The 18,498-nt window shown below is 38.9% G+C and overlaps 1 protein-coding gene across 3 annotated transcripts; it reads left to right on the top strand.

The window, feature by feature from the left end:
• Positions 1–315: 315 nt before the first annotated feature.
• On the top strand, positions 316–18,476 carry LOC143907000 (uncharacterized). Of its 3 annotated transcripts, none has more exons than XM_077423451.1 (4): positions 316–693; positions 3,573–4,029; positions 4,299–5,984; positions 18,249–18,476. In XM_077423451.1, exons 1-3 carry the CDS (start codon positions 662–664, stop codon positions 5,937–5,939), a joined length of 2,130 nt encoding a protein of 709 aa, XP_077279577.1. In that variant the 5' UTR covers positions 316–661; the 3' UTR covers positions 5,940–5,984; positions 18,249–18,476. The 3 variants fall into 3 exon arrangements, with proteins under 3 accessions (XP_077279577.1, XP_077279578.1, XP_077279576.1); XM_077423452.1 differs by having other exon boundaries at positions 18,241–18,476; XM_077423450.1 differs by lacking the exon at positions 18,249–18,476 and having other exon boundaries at positions 4,299–17,379.
• Positions 18,477–18,498: the final 22 nt, after the last annotated feature.

Raw genomic sequence — 18,498 nt, 5'->3', positions numbered from 1 at the left:
TTCTCTGTTCTGATTGATAAAATTTCAATCCAATCTCAATCCCAATCATAACTAGTAAATTAGCTTGAATTATTGGCCGATCAGCTCAAATATACTTATTTGATACGCGTATCGAGAGATCGCTGTAAACTATAGGCCAATACCTATCGGCCCCTATAAATATCGGCCATTGATTGGACGACATCTTGGATCCTGGGCGTATATGCATACGTATATACGTATGTACATACACGCGCGCACGTGTAAATACATGAATAAATGGCATCGCGCTGATCGCGCGACGCGCATGCCCGGGAACCCTGGGTCGATGGTCGATGTTGCGCGAACGGGACGTATCTCGCGTCTTCTCCTAGTTGGCCGTTTCCGTCTCCGTCCCGTCCGGAGCTTCTCCGCCATCCGCCATAGCTCCAGTTCGCCGGTTCCTGTGGATTGAGTTCGTGGATTCGCTGCCGTGCCGAGTCGTTGAGGCACGTCGCTTGCGCCGCGAGTTTCGTTTGGACGCGCGCGACAACCATACCGGATCGTACGAAGCCCGAGACCCGAAGACCCTCGACATCCAGACTATTCCAGACCGTTGGCGATTGACACCCTCCTCTGTGTTCCAGCAACTTCCCAGCCCTTCGCAGCGTATCACCTCCCGCCGACCGACAACGGCATCGGAATGTATACGAACGGGTACTCGCAAAATCACAAGTACGTCCTTTGACGTCCTTTCGCACGTCGCATTCTAGATTAGCATTCGATCGTCGAAGAACGGGCCGAACGGCTTCGATGCAGATATTTCGCTCTTGCTCGCACAGCCGCCATTTTAGTCACGAGCTTACTCTGTGTTGCTCGCTTCATTTTCTACAAAGGTATCCGACGGATTTAAGACTTCTGTGCCCGACGGATTTTACCTAACGGATATTGACGATAAATTTATTAAAATACGTGATTATATCGTAAAAAAGACAATAACGCGATATGGCAAGAAGGTGAAAGGTGACCGAGCCAGAGACTTTTCTTTTAATCGGACCATTATTTTCATCGCTAATAAAGAAATTACAAATATTATATCTCGATTTTATACAGATGGAGCAATGAAAAAAAATCGATACGCATTTTATCGTTCGCTCAGATAATAGATAATTCGCAAAATGTCCAATGGATATGGCCCACGTGTTTGGGAGATTTTAAGATCCATATTTAAGATTGTTTCAAATTCGATTTCGATCGTATTATGACGATCGTAATTTATAATAATATTGGGAACTTTTCAGCGAGCGACGCAAGTCGACAATGAGTAACAAAGACAAGACAAAACAACACCTGCGTCGACTTGTGTCGCTCGCTGGAGAAAAGCTCCCATTGTATCATCAACATATCACTTTGTTAGCCGGAATCTTAAGATTAGATGATCTTCGAAGATTTGGGACGATCTTGAATACAAGATCGGATAGCGAATGCTACTTTATCGTTAGATTGCAGATCCCATTGATATCTTGGGTCTTTGTCTTTTCGTATCAAATCGCGTATTACATTGAAAATAAATTGATACACGTGTCCGAGACTCTCAAGCGCTAAGTAGGACCCTACCTTGTGAGGGTCTATCCAGATAACTTGCATGGGCGCGTAAGCATATATGCATAAGGAAATGGATTACACATACGCATGTATGTAGACAATGAATTTTTCATGCTTATGTTTATGCGTTGTGCAAGTTTGTCTGGATAGACTCTAAATAGGGAAGATGAATTTGAATTATAGGTGTTATATATAGCACAATTAGCACAGTTAGTAAAGAAACGTTATTCGAGATATATATTTGAGAGGATTCGATCTCATTTCAGTACAAATTTCTTTTCTTTCGTTCGCACAATCTATTGTAATATTAATGTTAGTTTAGCATTTAGGTGGATATGTTTGATCATATAAATATACATATATATATTTTTTTAAATGGAGAAATTTTTTTCGTGGTAATTATCTGAAAATTTCTGACAAAGAGGTAATATGTCGGTAGGTACACGATGTAAATTGTAAATCGTAAGAGATGCACGGTCTGTGTCTCGCTGCGCGTACACTTGGCGCGAGACACTATATCGTGTTTCTCTTGATAAACGTGTAAAACAAATAATTTCTGTGTAGCACACTTTACAAATACATATTCCTTGCAATCGCATTTCGATTACACGTCCCCAGATGGAAAATAAATTAATCCCTCGTGTTATTTCCCTTTGTTTGTTATTTCCCTATTTTATTTTCAGAAATAAACCCATTTATAGATTACGAGTTGTCCCGTAAACATATTCGAGATAATTGGCGTAACGCTTCTCGTGAGCAAGTAGAACGGATTAAACTGAATAGAAAAGCCCCGTGGTTTGTGATTGTCGCGATAATTAATAAGAAATTAATTAGTAAAGATCTACGAATGAGCGCGTGCATTCGCAGTTGCTAGAGGTGTGCAGCGAGGCATTGGGAGGAAGGGCATGTAAGGGCGCGTTAGGCTATCTTTTCTCGCAGCGTTTTACCTAATAGCGTTTCACTTAGCATATAGAGACACTTTTTCCAACGTCTGTTAACACGATCGATTAGAGTCAACAGACGTTGGAAAAAGTGGCTCTTGAACTAATGCCATCAGACCACGCGCAATTCGTAATGATTTACGTTGTTTGATTTCACAAGAAAAATCGCTTCGCTGACGAATCGACGTGACGGGTAAACAACGAATGCAAGCTCGACGCAAATATGTCCATTCATCCTATTCGTGAACCTCGCGCGAACGACGAATCTCGAGAACTGTTTCGAGACACGAATCGCGTATGGTCTGGCTTTAGATTCGTCGCTGAATCTCTTCCTTATGTGGATGAGAGACAAAAAGAAAGGGCCAATTTCACCAACCACGGTTAGCTTAACCGACGGTTGGGTGAAATTGGCCCAAGACTTGTACCTCCAGGAAAGAAAAATATTTTTCTCTTCTGGTGCCGCGCCCCTTTTTCTTATTAGGGACTCCCAAGGAAAAGAAGGTCTCTTCAGGTAGCTATACGTCAGCAGGGGGTCTACTGTGTATCTTGAAATGAGGTGAAAATTACGAAAAGGAGGAAATTCACTAGAGTATCTACAATTTCATTTGTTGAAATCTAGTAAATTTGTTCACTTTCTTAATTTTTATCTCATTTTAAGATACACACGTGACCTCGTGAACTTTTATCTTGTTTTAAAATTCAAAAATTGATACTAAAAAAACAAATAAAAATCCAGATTAGCATATAATAATAAATATAATACGTAATAAGTAAATAAATGCCGTGTGATTCCATGTAAGAACAGCATTGCGAATTATGTAGTCTGCATAAAGGCTCTCAAGTTGAGGGTTGCTAATATGGCTAAATAACGTCACTTACTATTGCGAATGCTCATAAAGAGGCGGTCGGAATTTTTAGGACAGGTCAAGATCCACTCAGAATTATAGAGTCAACATTGATTGAATGAACAAATGAAAATATATTTTTATGAAAAATCATTGAAATCATGAGTCAGACGAAAAAAAAATCCTTTTTGCGTGGTGTTTTTCAAATGAAGGTTTTAATCAGTTTCAGACCTAAAGGGACTCGAGATCATGCCAACCGCAATGGAGGAGTTGGTGGAACTTATTGGAACAGTCAGCAACAGACTCAAAAGGATTACGGTGTAAAGAAGCAAAATCATAAGAAAACTCCAGGCGATTTACTGAAGAAGCCTAATTGGGACGTGGGAAAATTGCCCGTAATAGCAAAGAATTTATACGTTCCCCACATCAATATCGTGAACAGATCACCTGACGAGATCAACAAATATCACGCGGGCAAGGAGATCACTGTATCGGGCAATAATACGCCTTCTCCCATTCAAGCCTTCGAAGAGAGCAACTTTCCAGACTATGTGATGGAAGAGATCAGGAAGCAAGGCTTCGCCGAGCCCACTGCGATTCAAGCTCAGGGCTGGCCGATCGCACTCAGCGGACGAGATTTAGTTGGAATCGCTCAAACTGGTTCCGGGAAAACTTTAGCGGTAAGTACAGCATCTTATTTGAATTAATTGGTTGATAAAAATTGATAAAATAATTCGAGTAAAAACTATTTAGAAACTGATCGCTAATCTGAAAGGCAATCGGGAAAGACTGTGATGTACGTAATAAGGCACCTAAATGTTTTAGATTTTTGAAAAATATCTAATTTTTCATAACAAATTATAGAAAATATATAGAGATATTATTGAAAGATTTGAAAAATTTAAATGCCTCTTTTTGTTTGCATTGCTATTTTCTATATCTATTTTAGTATATCCTTCCGGCAACGGTGCACATCAACCATCAGCCTCGCCTCAGCCGTGGCGACGGACCAATTGTTCTGATTCTCGCTCCCACGCGCGAATTGGCTCAACAAATTCAAACGGTCGCACGTGATTTCGGCTCGTCCTCGTGCATCCGCAACACTTGCATCTTTGGCGGCTCGCCGAAGGGACCTCAAGCTCGCGATCTTGAACGCGGAGTGGAAATCTGTATCGCGACACCCGGTAGACTGATTGATTTCCTCGAGAAAGGTACCACGAATCTGCGTAGGTGCACATATCTGGTTTTGGACGAGGCTGATCGAATGCTGGATATGGGTTTCGAGCCACAGATACGCAAAATCATCGAGCAGATTCGACCTGATCGGCAGGTACTCATGTGGTCCGCCACTTGGCCCAAAGAAGTGCAGGCCCTCGCCGAAGACTTTCTCACTGATTATATCCAGATCAATATCGGGTCTCTAACTTTGGCAGCCAACCACAACATTCGGCAAATTATTGAGATCTGTCAGGAACACGAGAAGGAAACGAAATTGTCGCAATTGCTGCGCGAAATTGCATCCGAACGTTGCAACAAGATGATCATTTTCGTGGAGACAAAGAAGAAAGTGGATGATATCACGAAGGCAATTAAACGCGAAGGCTGGTCCGCGATCTCGATTCACGGTGACAAATCGCAGCCGGAGCGCGATTATGTTCTATCAGAATTTCGCAATGGGAAGACTATGATATTGGTCGCGACAGATGTGGCTGCGCGTGGCTTGGATGTCGAGGACGTCAAGTACGTCATCAATTTTGATTATCCCAACAGCTCCGAGGACTACATCCACAGGATCGGCAGAACCGGTCGCTGCCAGAGCGCAGGTACCGCGTATGCTTACTTCACACCGAACAACGCGAGACAGGCGAAAGAGCTGATCGCAGTGCTGGAGGAGGCCGGTCAAGCTATAAACCCACAATTGGCGGACATGGCAAATTCTATGAGGAACCAATACGGCAAGGGACGGCAACGGTGGAGCCACGTACGAGGAAATAAAGATACCAATTCTCATGGAAGTCCTAGAAACAACATCAGCCCGACGATAAGCAACTGGCAGCATATGTTGCAGACGAACCAACAGCATGGACATCACAATCAGATGATTCAGGAGAAAAGCGTGGCACGTCATCCTCGCAACAATGGCTATCAAACCAATCGGCAGAACAATTACCAACCACCGCATTCCTATCAGCAACAGCACCAGCAACGACAATCCATTACTGGCTATCAACCGAACAGCTACCAACAAGCGGCTAACAACACATGTCAACAACCCGTGCATCAGGCTACCAGCGCACCCAGGTACCAAGGCAGAACTGGATACCAGGGTAATCGTTTCCAAAGTCGGCAAAACGGCTTCAGCGGCAATCAGAACGGGCCCAATGTCTACTCGATGCCACCGCCCTTCATGATGCCGTCCGGTGGACACGCGGACTCCGGGATCCAGAATCTCGTCAACAACAAGTTCTTCCAGACCAACCGACCGCCGCCCAACGCAGGTGCCTGTGCCTACCAATCGATGGGCTACGGCCAGTTTCAAGCAGTGCCGCCGTACGGTTACCCGTACCCGCCCACACCGGTGCAGCAGTGACGCCTCCCACGATGTAAGACCATCGGGGTACGGGCTAAATGAAAAGTAAGTATGTCCCGCCTATCGGGCTTTATTTGGATCGCTCTTGCATTGGGTAGCGGATCCAATTTATTATGATAGACTGCCGATGACGGTTAACTGACTCATAAAGATTGCAAAGTTTTATTTTACAATTTTTCTATTAGTTACTCGCACACTTCAATTAATTGCAATCTCGAGATTTTGCTTTGGGAATTTTAACGCCTTCTAAAAAGAAATTAACTTTGCTCAAAAAGAAATTGTTGGGGTTTTTTTTACGACCATTTTTCGAAAAAAAAGATCTGATTGTAGAAATATGCTTTTTGTATGAAAGTAGTCTTGATTTTCAATATTCCGTCAACGCCAACACTTTAACGTATCGGCAGTCCATCTATACTATTCTTAACGTAATACTTGTTCTCATTTCCTTTTTCATTTATTTTTTTCTGGAATTGTGCCCGGTCGACGTACAAAATAGTATTTATTTCGAGATGTTAATCTCACGACGGAGTTATTATCCAAGAAGTCATGTTTTTTCGATAGAAAAATTAGATTTGTTGTTTAAAGCAAATTATTTAATACTTAACAATTTGAGTTCGATTAACGCGATATCAGGACGCATAATAACTCGTGTAACTGCCAAAAGTTAAAGGCCAAAGGCCAAAACACTCAGAAAACTCAAGAGTATCGGTCACGCTTTGTCATTTATAAATTTTAATTATTATAATTATTAAAAGTACAAATATGCAAAAAAAGTGAAAACTATTAAATTTGAAAAGTTATTAACTTATAAATATATATTTAAATTTTTTATTTATAAATTATATAGATATTAAATTATTTTATTAAATTATCTTATTAAATTATTGTTATATTAAAAGTAAAGGAATATTTTTTTAGTGCGGCATGTATAAATATTAATGTATGTTTTTTGGGGTCGCACTCTCTTTTTACATCTTGTTGTCTCTTTACTCGTCTTTTTTGCTCAGTTGAGAAGTCTGACTTGTTAAATGGACTCAAATTGTTAAATCAGCAGAAATAACGGAAGCGGTAATTAATCGAGGCACATTCCAGTTTTCAAATTCTTGATGTAGCATTTAGCACCGTTAGCAATGAGCATTCATGATATAATATCGATCCTAGATGTTAATCATCGTGTTGATGGTTCACGAATCCCTCTACTGATATAATTGAGAATAAATAATAATCCTCTTATGCGAGTATTATTGTAGCTATATTATATAAATGCTTTTTTCCGAAATGCACGAAACGTATAGAAGGGGGTGGATTAAGACTATATATCAAATGTACTAATTTATAATTTATTTATATATATATAATTCGCGTGATTACACATACGCAGAAGAAAAACCCAGGGGATAAAACGCGCGATATGCTCTATAGGAAGGAAATTTGTAAGGCCTTTTGCATAAAAATTAAGCCGTTTTTTATGTGCCCCGGCATAACGAACAAATTGTCGTGCCCTTTGTTTCGGGAACGGGAAATTAAAAAAAAAAAAGAGAAAAAGCAAAGAAACAAGAGGGAGAGAGAGAGGGAGAGAGAAAGACAAACTAGAACAACAGGAACATCTATTTATCTATAAAGCAGCTTCGCTGACGGGAACTAAACCTATCTTAGGCACTCTGTTTCTCTCTCTTCTCTCTCTCTCTCTCTCTCTCTCTCTCTCTCTTTCTCTTTCACTCTCTCCCCGATACAACTAATCGTAGCGTTAAAAATAAGTATCTCGTGCTCCGATAATCTTATAAAAATTCAAACGAGCTTTGAGGTTTCTGGATTCTTGAAATTCTGAAGTCAGCGGATAATCTGAGACTTGTACTTACAGGACCTCTGAGTCTATCCAGAACTTGGATACTTGGATGCTTTGAGTCTTAAATGTCATTACATTGAACTTTTTCAACACAATGTATTTAAACTCTAGCTTCTCTGAAAATTCTCAGAATGTCGGTTTCTCTGGAATCCCTCGCTCTAGAAAATTCTTATGCCTAATTAAAGTTCTGATTCAAGGCTTGGATGTTCTAATTCTCATGTATCTTCGAGATTCTCGAATATATCCTTCGTTCTCGCACACTTAAGTTCGTGGATCCTAAATCTTTGGGCATCCTCTGTGAATATTAAATGTTTAACTTCTTGGACTCCCCGACTTTCTAGAAGTCTAGAATCCAGAGATCCTTGGCGAGTTTTGAACGCTGGATCCTTGAAGACATGCAGATGGCTTTTAGAGGACAACGTAAATTAAGCACGTAGTCATGATGGCTGTGTACCTTGATGCAAAGTTTGATACCTTATTTTTATATATATATCGAAAGTGATTTGTTGTTGAACCAACGAATGATTATATGATACATTGTTGTTTGATGTTTATGCAATTGGCCACTGAGTGGTCTTGTCTCTGCGCACCGTGCGCGCAGGCTGGCCGCCATCGATACTAATCTGATTTTTCAGTTGTACCTGCTATTTTAGTTAACAAGCAACCAAATTAGAGTATTAAATGCGCCGTCGTCACCTATCACTCCGGTGAACAATAATAATTATGCTACTTTTCGCCGATGCTTCAACTCTTCAACCAGTGACTTGCTTCTGATTTCGTGGATTAGGCGGACTTGATGAACTTTGAGAATCTTAAGCTTATTTTTATTCTTTCAACATTACTTTCTAGAACTCAGGATAGACACATTCTCTCTTGGGACAGACGTTCTAGGACATTCTTGATTCGAAAAAATCTTCAACGTGGAAAGAATAAAATCCTTGAGAACTTGAATTCATGAATTTTAAATGTTTCGCTCTTAGACAGGGCTGAATTTTCGAATTTAATTGACCTGAAGAACCCATATATTTCGTGGAGTTAGAAGATACTGGTTGAAAGTTGAACCATCTTATACGCATAATGAATTAAGGATATAACATATTGTTGTATTCTGAAGCAGCCCTTTGTGGTACCGGAGGACGTTTTTTGATCAACATGCCCGAATTAATTATTAAACTAACGATTGGCACACGCTGTTGGGGCATGTGATACATTTTATTAGCAGCGTGTAGCAATTTTGCGAGCCTCCAGATTACTCTGCACATACCACCGTATATCATGTAATTATTGAGAAGGAAATAGAAAGAGACAGTGCGATTTTAAAAAACGGAAGAAAAAGAGAGGAAGATAATTCTCTGGTCTCAATCAGGAAAAATAGACGGCTCGTAAAAGATTTCTTTAATTTCTTAAAAAAGCTCATTGATTTCGTTTCTTACATAACACGTAGCTGATCATACCTTTTTATAATTATTCCGCTTAATTATCTTCGTCATGAAATTTGTGTTTCCTTAAGTTTTTCATTATTTTTTTTTTCCCGAATATTTCTAATAATCTTCAAATATACGATTAGTTAAGGATTTAGCTATTTTTATTTAAACTTCCTGAACAGGCCAGAGAATCGATATCGGATAAATAAATGTAGAAACGCTCTCGCGCAGGAACGCTATTAATTAATGATTGTTAATTGTTGCCGCGTGGCGATTATTCACTCGCGACTCGCTTTTATAAAATAATTAACAACTCGTCACGCACACACGGTGCACGAAATGCTGGGACGCAAAGGTGTCCTGTTTGCAGAAAAGAAAATCCCATTCGACTCGTTTAGATCCACGTACGTCTAGGTACGTACTCGAACATGAGCCGTGGATTGATTTGGGACATCGTTAATTGTCGTAGAATCTCCAGTGTTTTTTACGAAAGAAACATAAACGATAGTCAATAATGTTCAACGAAGTGGGATATTCGTGGTTCCTGGATCGGGATGCTCGTGTTCTCGGATCCTTGCATCTTTGAAGGTTCATATTCCTGATTGCTGATATCTCTCAGTTTTGTTTTTTATACATTTCGTGGATGATTTTTAAGAACGAAATAAAAACAGAATTGTTCAAGTCCTGGATTTTTTGCCGCTCTAAATTTTTCCAACTTTAGATTCTTCAATTCCTCGAATATTAGGAACTGAGAGAAGTATTGGTATTTTAATATACCCTAAAGATATTCGCGAGTACGAAAAGGTTTCGAAACCTTTGGCAGCTATAGGACTTTCGGAGCTCTATAGCACTCTCGAGTTTTGAAACACAAAAGTTTCACAAACTTCCACAGCTGTGAACAATCTTGGAATATAATGACTTCGGACAATCGAAACTTTGCGAGTCTGACATCTTTTTGGAATTATATAGGAAACGGAGATTTTAAGCTCTGGGAACGCGCTTGAAAATTACTTCAGAGTCTCTGATGGTCCTTTCGGATTCTTAAAATCTTACGTCAAGTTGCAGAACACGGGTACTTGATATAACCGTGGGAGATATTTAATATTTTAAAATTGCTTGTTCTTCTTGTGTCTTCTCCTCAAAGATGTGCACCTCAAAAGGACGTGTTACGTGGTTTCATCTCCGAAAGATTGGATATTTCTTTGATTGCTGAATCTTCGAATTGGAGGATCCTTGGATTCTAGGATTTTTGATCGACGAATATTAAGCTCGACGCGCCTACTTTGTCAATCTGACTGCGGACGTCGATGAATAGTGATATAATAATAGGAAACGTGTTGCGAGCATGAAAAAAAATACTGAATACTCTCGCGCATTGCGTATGCCCGCTATCAAGTCGCGACGATTTCCGATCGAGGCGATCGAAAAAGAAAATAATATAGAGCAATTCGCTATAAATCAATGCTATCTGCATTTTATTTTGTTCTAAAAAGTGGATTATTTTACAAACTATTGCATAATAATTATAAAATAATTATATAATATATGATGTATATATTATTTTATAATTATTTCATTGAATATATATTTAAAAAAAATTTTCTTATTTCTTCTTTTCTTTTTTCTCTACTTTCCCTTAAATAAACAGCAATTTTTAAATGAAATAACAATGTGGATAGCGGGTGTACGCGTAGCTCTGTGATATGTAAGGCATAGCATATTTCTAGCTCTACCTATCGTGCATCATGATTAAAGTAAGGGATGTATCTCATCAGTTTTATATGCGGTATCCGTCATCAGATCTTAATGATGCTTAAAGCAGGGTCGTCGATATCTATTTAGCTAACAAGAAAGAAAAGGGAAATGACACCGAACGCAACTTTTCTCTCACTTTCCTAGAATAAACAATATAACGATGGGCTATAGTTGATATATCCAATTAGACTGTGTAAAAAGTTTTTCCCGATAAAAAGACAACGAGACGATAACGTTGTCGTAAGATTAATAATATTGTCATTTTCGTTCCATAACACGCGTCATTTTGTTCGCAATATAAATATACAAATCGACATCTACCAAGTGGTACATCGCTGTCCCGAAATTTTTTGGTTTTCTGAGCAAAGAAATGGTCAAATCGAGATTTTCTCCGGATCTTCAAAATCCAAAAATACTTTTTATCCAATCTAACAATTAATTACTAATTAACTAAGCAATAGCTAATATAGCGTGTTCTCATATATTTTTATTAATCGCGATTATATAGACCTCGAGAAAAATCTTAAAGTATAGGTTTATTAAATTTCATAATTAAAAATTTTATTTTATTTGGATTGTAAGAGTTAATTTATGTACTTTTTTGAGGTATAATAGTGAAATATCAAATAAAAAGTGGCTTTTATTATTAAAAGGATGGGGCCAAGAAGTTCTTCAAGACAGTTATTTCTTTGTCATATCTTCGCGTTCTGTAAACGTTTGGTGCTTGCGACTATAATGTTTATCCTACATTATCATAGCAAATATTACTTTTCATATTTAATATTTTAGCATTCACACGATGATTTAAATGTAAGTTATATTCAAGTGATTAGATTATAGGTGGAATTTTAATTTAGTCTTGCAGGCGTATTAACGAAAATGTACGAGTTTATACATTTTTTTGATTGAAATTATACTCCGCGATCGTCATCAAGTAAAATAAAATGGTATATAATTTCAGAATTTAAATATTTTGCTGACACGGAATGCAACTTGCGTCAACGAGCAGAAACTCGTTGGATTTCTGTCATTCGCGTTTCCGTTTAATGCAAAACTGATTCTTTTGCGTTGAGAATTAGGAGAGCATTGTGGGATAGCAGACTAATTGTAAGTCGCCATTTTATTTGAATTTTTCTTGATTACTCGTAACTTATTCGAACCTACTCGGTGCAGCGACATCGACGATCGACGCATCCCTAATACGATAGAGCCGAGCGCACTCTCCGTGGAGCCGAGAATCGACGATCGATTGTCCCGCGATGAAACGATAATCGCCGTAATCGCCAATCAGGGGAATACCTTCTTCTACCTTTTTTCTTCTTTTTCGTGATGAACACTGTGATATCACGTGAATAAACATTTTAATTAATCGCAAGCATGAATATCATAAATATCGTAATATGTTATAGAAACTATTCTTTTTTACACACAAAGACTGAATCTCTCGCCAGCTTGTACATGAATTTAGTATAAATCCCTCATCCCTTTCATATCTCACCCGGACATGTGTCGATCGATGACGATAGGGTTGCGATATCCTTTCTTTCGATGAGCCTCAGCGTACAGCCGTGCACGCAAAAACTCGTTAATCTGTATAGAGTTGTGGTTTAGCGCCAGGATATAAATATAAAGACGAATCTAACAGAAGAATCTCTCGTTCTCGTGAGATCGTCCTCGCTTATCGAAGAGAGAAAAATGTTACAATCTTTTTATCGCCGACCGCACACATGCGCTGTGTTGTATAACGAAAAAATACTGTTAATAGTTTGTTTAATCGTTTCGTGTGATTTTACGCCGTCCTTCTTGGACGGCCATGGCCGTACTGTTATTATTAGTTTCAATTGTTCATATATTATCCACTTCGTTAAAGAGACATTCGCGAATCTTGTAATACTTTATGGTCGGCATAGAGACTATAGAGTTTCGGATTCTTTCTCTTTCTTCCTCCGAGGCTATCTTACTCTCTTTATAGGAATATGTTTTTCGTATCGTCGAATCTTCATTTGCGTCTAGAGTGTTCTGAGAGAATGCATTAGAAGGCAGTGTAATGCGATTACATATAGTTCCAGACATCTTAAATGTTTTATTTAAAAACAAATATCTCTATTCTCCTTTAATTGCGTTAATATTCGTTAGCAAGACGGTATTTAAGTCCGAAGTGTTCAGCAATTCTCCGCGTATACATATAGCGATGAGTTAAAACGTGTTGAATTAAATTCGTTATATTAAATATATCGATAAACAAAATTCGTAGGAAATAATGAAATCCACAAATGAAAGGAACTTTCGTTTTAGGTGGGAGAATTTCTTCATACACGTGGACGTGGATTATGTCCGCTTGTAAACCAGTCTTAAAATCCTGGAATGAGACTGCAATATAACACTTTTAATTTAAACGTACTTTTATGATCCAACAAATAATAATTTTTAATTAACTGTATACATAAAGCCGATTAAGTTGTAGGGCATTTGTGTAGCTTGTAACGGCAAAATCTCGGCCGTTTCGATCGAACAATCCCCGTCGTTGTACGAAACCTACGGTATTACAATGGACGAACGATTGTTCAGCCCACTTTCAGCGTTTCCCTCCCTCTCCCCCTCACCCCTTTCCCCTCCCCCGCGTCCCGTCTGAACTCGCAATATTATTCTAGGTAATTAGCGCGTGATTAAAACATAAAAGGCCGCCGAACTAAGGAAAACGAGCCACTAAGATATAATCGAACCGAACCGCCGCGAGATTAAGCGAGGTGGAGAAAAAAATAAAAAAGTATGTGCCGAAGATGTAACCTGTTGCTCTCAAAAAGTATCGCGTATTATTGATCCTCTTTACGGGCGCACTTAGGAACAGGTGTGTCGAGGAACCTGACCTGTGCTTCATTTTCTTCTTGTGGTCCTTCGACGGGTGAATCCTTCAACAACAGTATGGTATAGCGCGTCAATCAGCCCGCATTTCTGGCGCATCTCGGCGCGCCAAACGTTCAAGCCGTCCCGGTTCTCGAATCGAATCGCAAGATTTAGATTTGAAACTCGCGATCGTTAACGAAGCGAACAAAATTACTCCAAAATTACTCCGGAGTTTCGGGCGGCGCTAAGCACGCGCGCGCGCGCGCGAGCCGGGAATGCGGGGTTCGTTCTAATTCGAATGTTTGATGAACGATGAATTTATTACAAAAGGTGTGATCCGTAGCGATTGATTTCTTTTTTTCGTTTTTTTTCCCTTTCGTTATCTCATTTCCGTTGACTCGTACGCGTGTATGCGTGTTTTCGTGTATGTGTGTGTGTGTGTGTGTGTGTGTGTCTTTGCGTGTGCGATCGCGTGTATGGTTGCGTTATAGTTCGACTGCCGACTGTCGAAGTCGGCTCGCGCGAATTCGTGCAGCGCGAATCTGCTGTGTGTGAGATAGAGAAATACACGCGGGAATGCGGGAGAAAAAAGAATTCTGTACACGTTTCAACGTCGCTTTTGTCAACGTGATTCGATGTAAGACTAATGCGGCACCGTTCCGACACGACGTGCCATCAACAGGAACGTCCTGCGACACGTTGCGAAAGCTCGCTTCGCGAAGCGTGATAAAGCGCCAGACATCAGACCGTGTAATTTACTCGAGCTCCTGATGTAACCGACGTTATCGCGTAGGACGTAAAAAAAAAAAAACCTAAGTGATGAGCGAATCGGAAGAAAATTGACTGTAATTGGTTTGCTTATTGCTTAAGTGCCACTGGCTGCGTTCGGCCGAAAAAGCGCAACTTAGTAAACACCTATAGTGGTTCTTTGACACGATTGGTTCATACGCTTAGAGATCTTTGGAAAAAACTCCAAGCAATCTCGCTGTGAGTAGCTGTGCAAGGTACCAAAAGGAGCGCAACTATTTAAGAAAATTGATCTTGAATGCAATATCAAATTTATGAATTCTATCTTCAGATATATTGGGTACCAAATCGCTTTTTAATAAAAAAAAAAAAAAAACCGGTTTATTAGAATTCATAATTTGAATGAAATTGTTCTCAGTTGCATACAGCGTCATTACAGATTATATTTACACAGCCGCTTACAATCCAGTTTAATAACTACCCTATCCAACGCAAAATTTTTTTTCTTTCAATCATTAATCATTTAGATATGAGCCTATTTTGATACTTGAACTTAGTATATACATATATACTATATATATGTATATATATCAAAGATTGATTCAAATGTTTAAGAGTATCAAAATAGGTTTATATTTAAATAATCGTTATAATCTAAAGAAGAAAAATTTCGGATAGAATAGATATACGATATACGGTAGTTATATTAAACCGGATTATAACCCGCTATGTAAACGTGACGTTTGTGTGCGAAAATGTATGTGAAAATAAATTAAAAAATTCTATCTTATTAGACTACACATTATACCGTGAATACTCGCGTGGAAACATTAACCGATTATTTACTATCAAAATGTATTGCTTGAAACATTTGCTTCGTTCATTCTAGCCATGTAAGAATGATTCTTAAATCTGCATCTAAAGCTTCTTACGTAATGCGAGGCGACAGCGATAGCGTTAGCAACAGCGACAAAATTTTCGGAAGTGTATCAATGCCGTGTATGACAATGCTGTAGCTTTGTCGGCACTTTTGTCGCTATATCACTATCGCCTCGCATTGTGTAAAGGGCTTAACGCTAGAAACTTGGTCGTGTGTATCACGGTCGTCGCATTTTCGTCAAAGAATTCAAGATGGTATTCCTCCAGTTCCTGAAAAGGAACTTTCTAAAGGCACAAGAACCAAATCATATTAAAGAATTATTGAGCAGCTTTTTCTGCTGAACGCAGCCAATGACCTTAACAGGTGTCTGCGAGTCACACTCTTTAAAATGGAGCTGAGACAACGGAACAATATCGCGAAACTTTCCATCTCTGAATTATTCATGAAATGCGAAGAACATATATATAATTTTGTCGCAACATTGCGCGATGAACAATTTCGTAATTAACTTAGGTGAGTCTTGTTTTGTGCGCTTTAAATAGAACGCGCCATTAGAGTGGAAAAGAAAGATCTTTAAATGTTGCACACCGTATACATACATATTTCTTAAGTGCACAAATTATATTCATATAATTTTCAAAAGCCACTCCTTGGTCGTTTCTGGCTAACGCCCGCCGTTACCGATGATAAATTTCATTAACAGCGTAAAAGACGATCACAAAGTTGTCAATATCAAAGAATTTCCAAGTTGAAGAGATTTTCATAATTATTTTGTTCCCTAGCATTTTCTAGTGTTGCGATTTTAATTGTTCTACAATTTTTTCATCTTTTTCATATTTTTTTGTTATTTTTTTCTCTCATTTTTTTTGTTTCATATGTATGTATATATATATTTTTTATTTTTATTTTTATGCGTGTGAGATATAGCGCAGCGTCATTACAACTTCGCCCATTCTTTTCCTAATTTTGTGCGCGCAAATGCATAAAAATCCTTTCATTCTCACTGAATTCCTGGAGTTTTTATTCAGACCCTTGGAAAAAAAGGCTGCCTATGCTTACGTAACGGGGATATCCTGTTTGTAATTCGTGTGACGTCAACCTTTATGTAACAAACATTTATAGAATAATTTCGCTGTCGCGTTGCAATATAAAAGAAAAAAAAACCTTTTCAACGTCTAGTCAGAATACATTTGATAATGATGCTCGATAAATCGTGTAATCATGAAATGAAAGCTTTAAACGCGTAAACAAAATCTGCCGTTTTATGGTAGCGAAATTGAATAGAAAGTTTACGAAACAATTTCTATAACGTTCTCACGAGGGGACAGTCACGAAAATTAATATAAAAACGTACCTGCAGAAATGAGCGATTCAAGAACCATTAGAATCCTTCTTAACTGAGATTCTAGCCTTTAGATGAAATTGTAACTTGAAAAAAATTTATGCGAATCGAGTTTCTAATCTTGAAGGCCTGGAGCTGCATTCGGGAAGATTAGGAAACCAAATAAATTTTTAGTAGTGTAATTCTTGCAAAATGATTGATTCTCGCAGAAACATTGTGAACCATTGTAGCAAGGTTTGCCAGTCATAAATTCACTCCTTCCATCTCGGGGCGATCCTACAGCTTTGCTTGATACAATCAAATTCACTACGAGGATGATATCATTATATATAAACGTAGAGAAAGAAAAAAAAAGAGAATTTATTAATGACACCGTGCGAATCGTGACGATTTCGTACCGGGCATATATAAATTTTTATATGTTTTGATAACATTTCGCTATGTATAAAGAGCGTATAAGGGTAAAAGAAAACGTGAGCGGGAGACGCGAGGAGACGAAATTTCCTGAAACGGCCGGCCGTTTTTAACCGCAGTAACCGTTCGATTAGTTCTCACGACCAAAGAGAGGTAACGCGAGAAAAGTGGCTTTTTTTTTTATTTTTCCACCATGACATATTTCAGAACGGCAAGTGAATAGTGGTAGCGTGCGTGACACTGTATGCGTCTAAATGCGTTGAGCGTGAGTGAGTGTGGAAGCGAGGGAGGACGAATCGAATTGTCGTCATACGAATCCCTTATATCGATGCGCGAAATAATATAACTGACGGGAACTATACGTTCGCGTTTGTGTTGAGGAGCGAATGAGGAAGGATGAATCGATTGTCCTCGCGCGAATCGCCGATATCGATCGAAATAAAATTACTGACGGAAACTGGCATCTTTGTTTTTGTTGAGGAGTAAATGTGAATGAGTGAGTGAGAAAGCGAGGGAGGACGAAATCGGTTGTCGTCGTACGAATCGCTCATAATCTTATATCGATCGAAATAAAAATAACCGACGGAAACTAAGCCGTTTTGCGTTTGTCGAGGAGTAAATGCGTGAGTGAGTGAGAGGAAGCGAGGGAGGATGAATCGATTGTCGTCGTACGAATCGCTTATATCGATCGAAATAAAAATAACCGACGGAAACTATGTTTGCGTTTGTTGAGGAGGTGAAAAAAAAAAAGCACACGTTTGTTATATGCGGACACGAGAGCGAAATGCCGCGAGGCGATGTTAAGTGTCTGACTTTATATTCAGATTCTCTTCTGTAGGTTTCATTAAAGTGCATTTCTTGTATGTTATTACAGTATTACAGTAGAACATAAGAAAATAAATGAATGCAATAGTAAAATGTGTTTGCGTGTCTCATTCATGTGCGCTCCCGCGTATAAGGGACGTCATACTTCGCCCTCTGCCTCTCAGACAATTGCTTATTTTTCCACATAAAATACGAATACGACATATAAGATATATCAACAAAAGTACCCTAGGTAGATGATCCAACAGCTCGTGAAATTGAACGTGACAGAGACGAGGAAAAAAAACCAAGTACCGTTCAAGCTGAAGACCGTACAGCGACGGAGGACGAGCTCGCTGAGGATTGTCACGCGCAACGAAGGTATAATAAAATATTACATAAGATTTTCATTTGTTAAATCCTAAGATTACCGCTAAAATTTAATTAAAAAACTTTTATAAGCAACTTTGACGGTGCCTATGCGAACCACGGTAACAATAATT

Source organism: Temnothorax americanus, unplaced genomic scaffold (assembly GCF_048541705.1).
Source record: "Temnothorax americanus isolate GAGA-0224 unplaced genomic scaffold, ASM4854170v1 Scaffold78, whole genome shotgun sequence".
In the NCBI taxonomy this organism is placed as follows: domain Eukaryota; kingdom Metazoa; phylum Arthropoda; class Insecta; order Hymenoptera; family Formicidae; genus Temnothorax; species Temnothorax americanus.
This window is presented reverse-complemented; position numbering and strand designations above follow the sequence as displayed.

Excerpts from the sequence above, each read along its gene's own strand:
- LOC143907000 (XM_077423451.1), top strand. The coding sequence starts at position 662 with ATGTATACGAACGGGTACTCGCAAAATCACAA. Across the intron at positions 694-3,572 it reads GGGTACTCGCAAAATCACAA|TTTCAGACCTAAAGGGACTC; the intron begins GTACGTCCTTTG and ends GGTTTTAATCAG. Across the intron at positions 4,030-4,298 it reads GTTCCGGGAAAACTTTAGCG|TATATCCTTCCGGCAACGGT; the intron begins GTAAGTACAGCA and ends TATCTATTTTAG.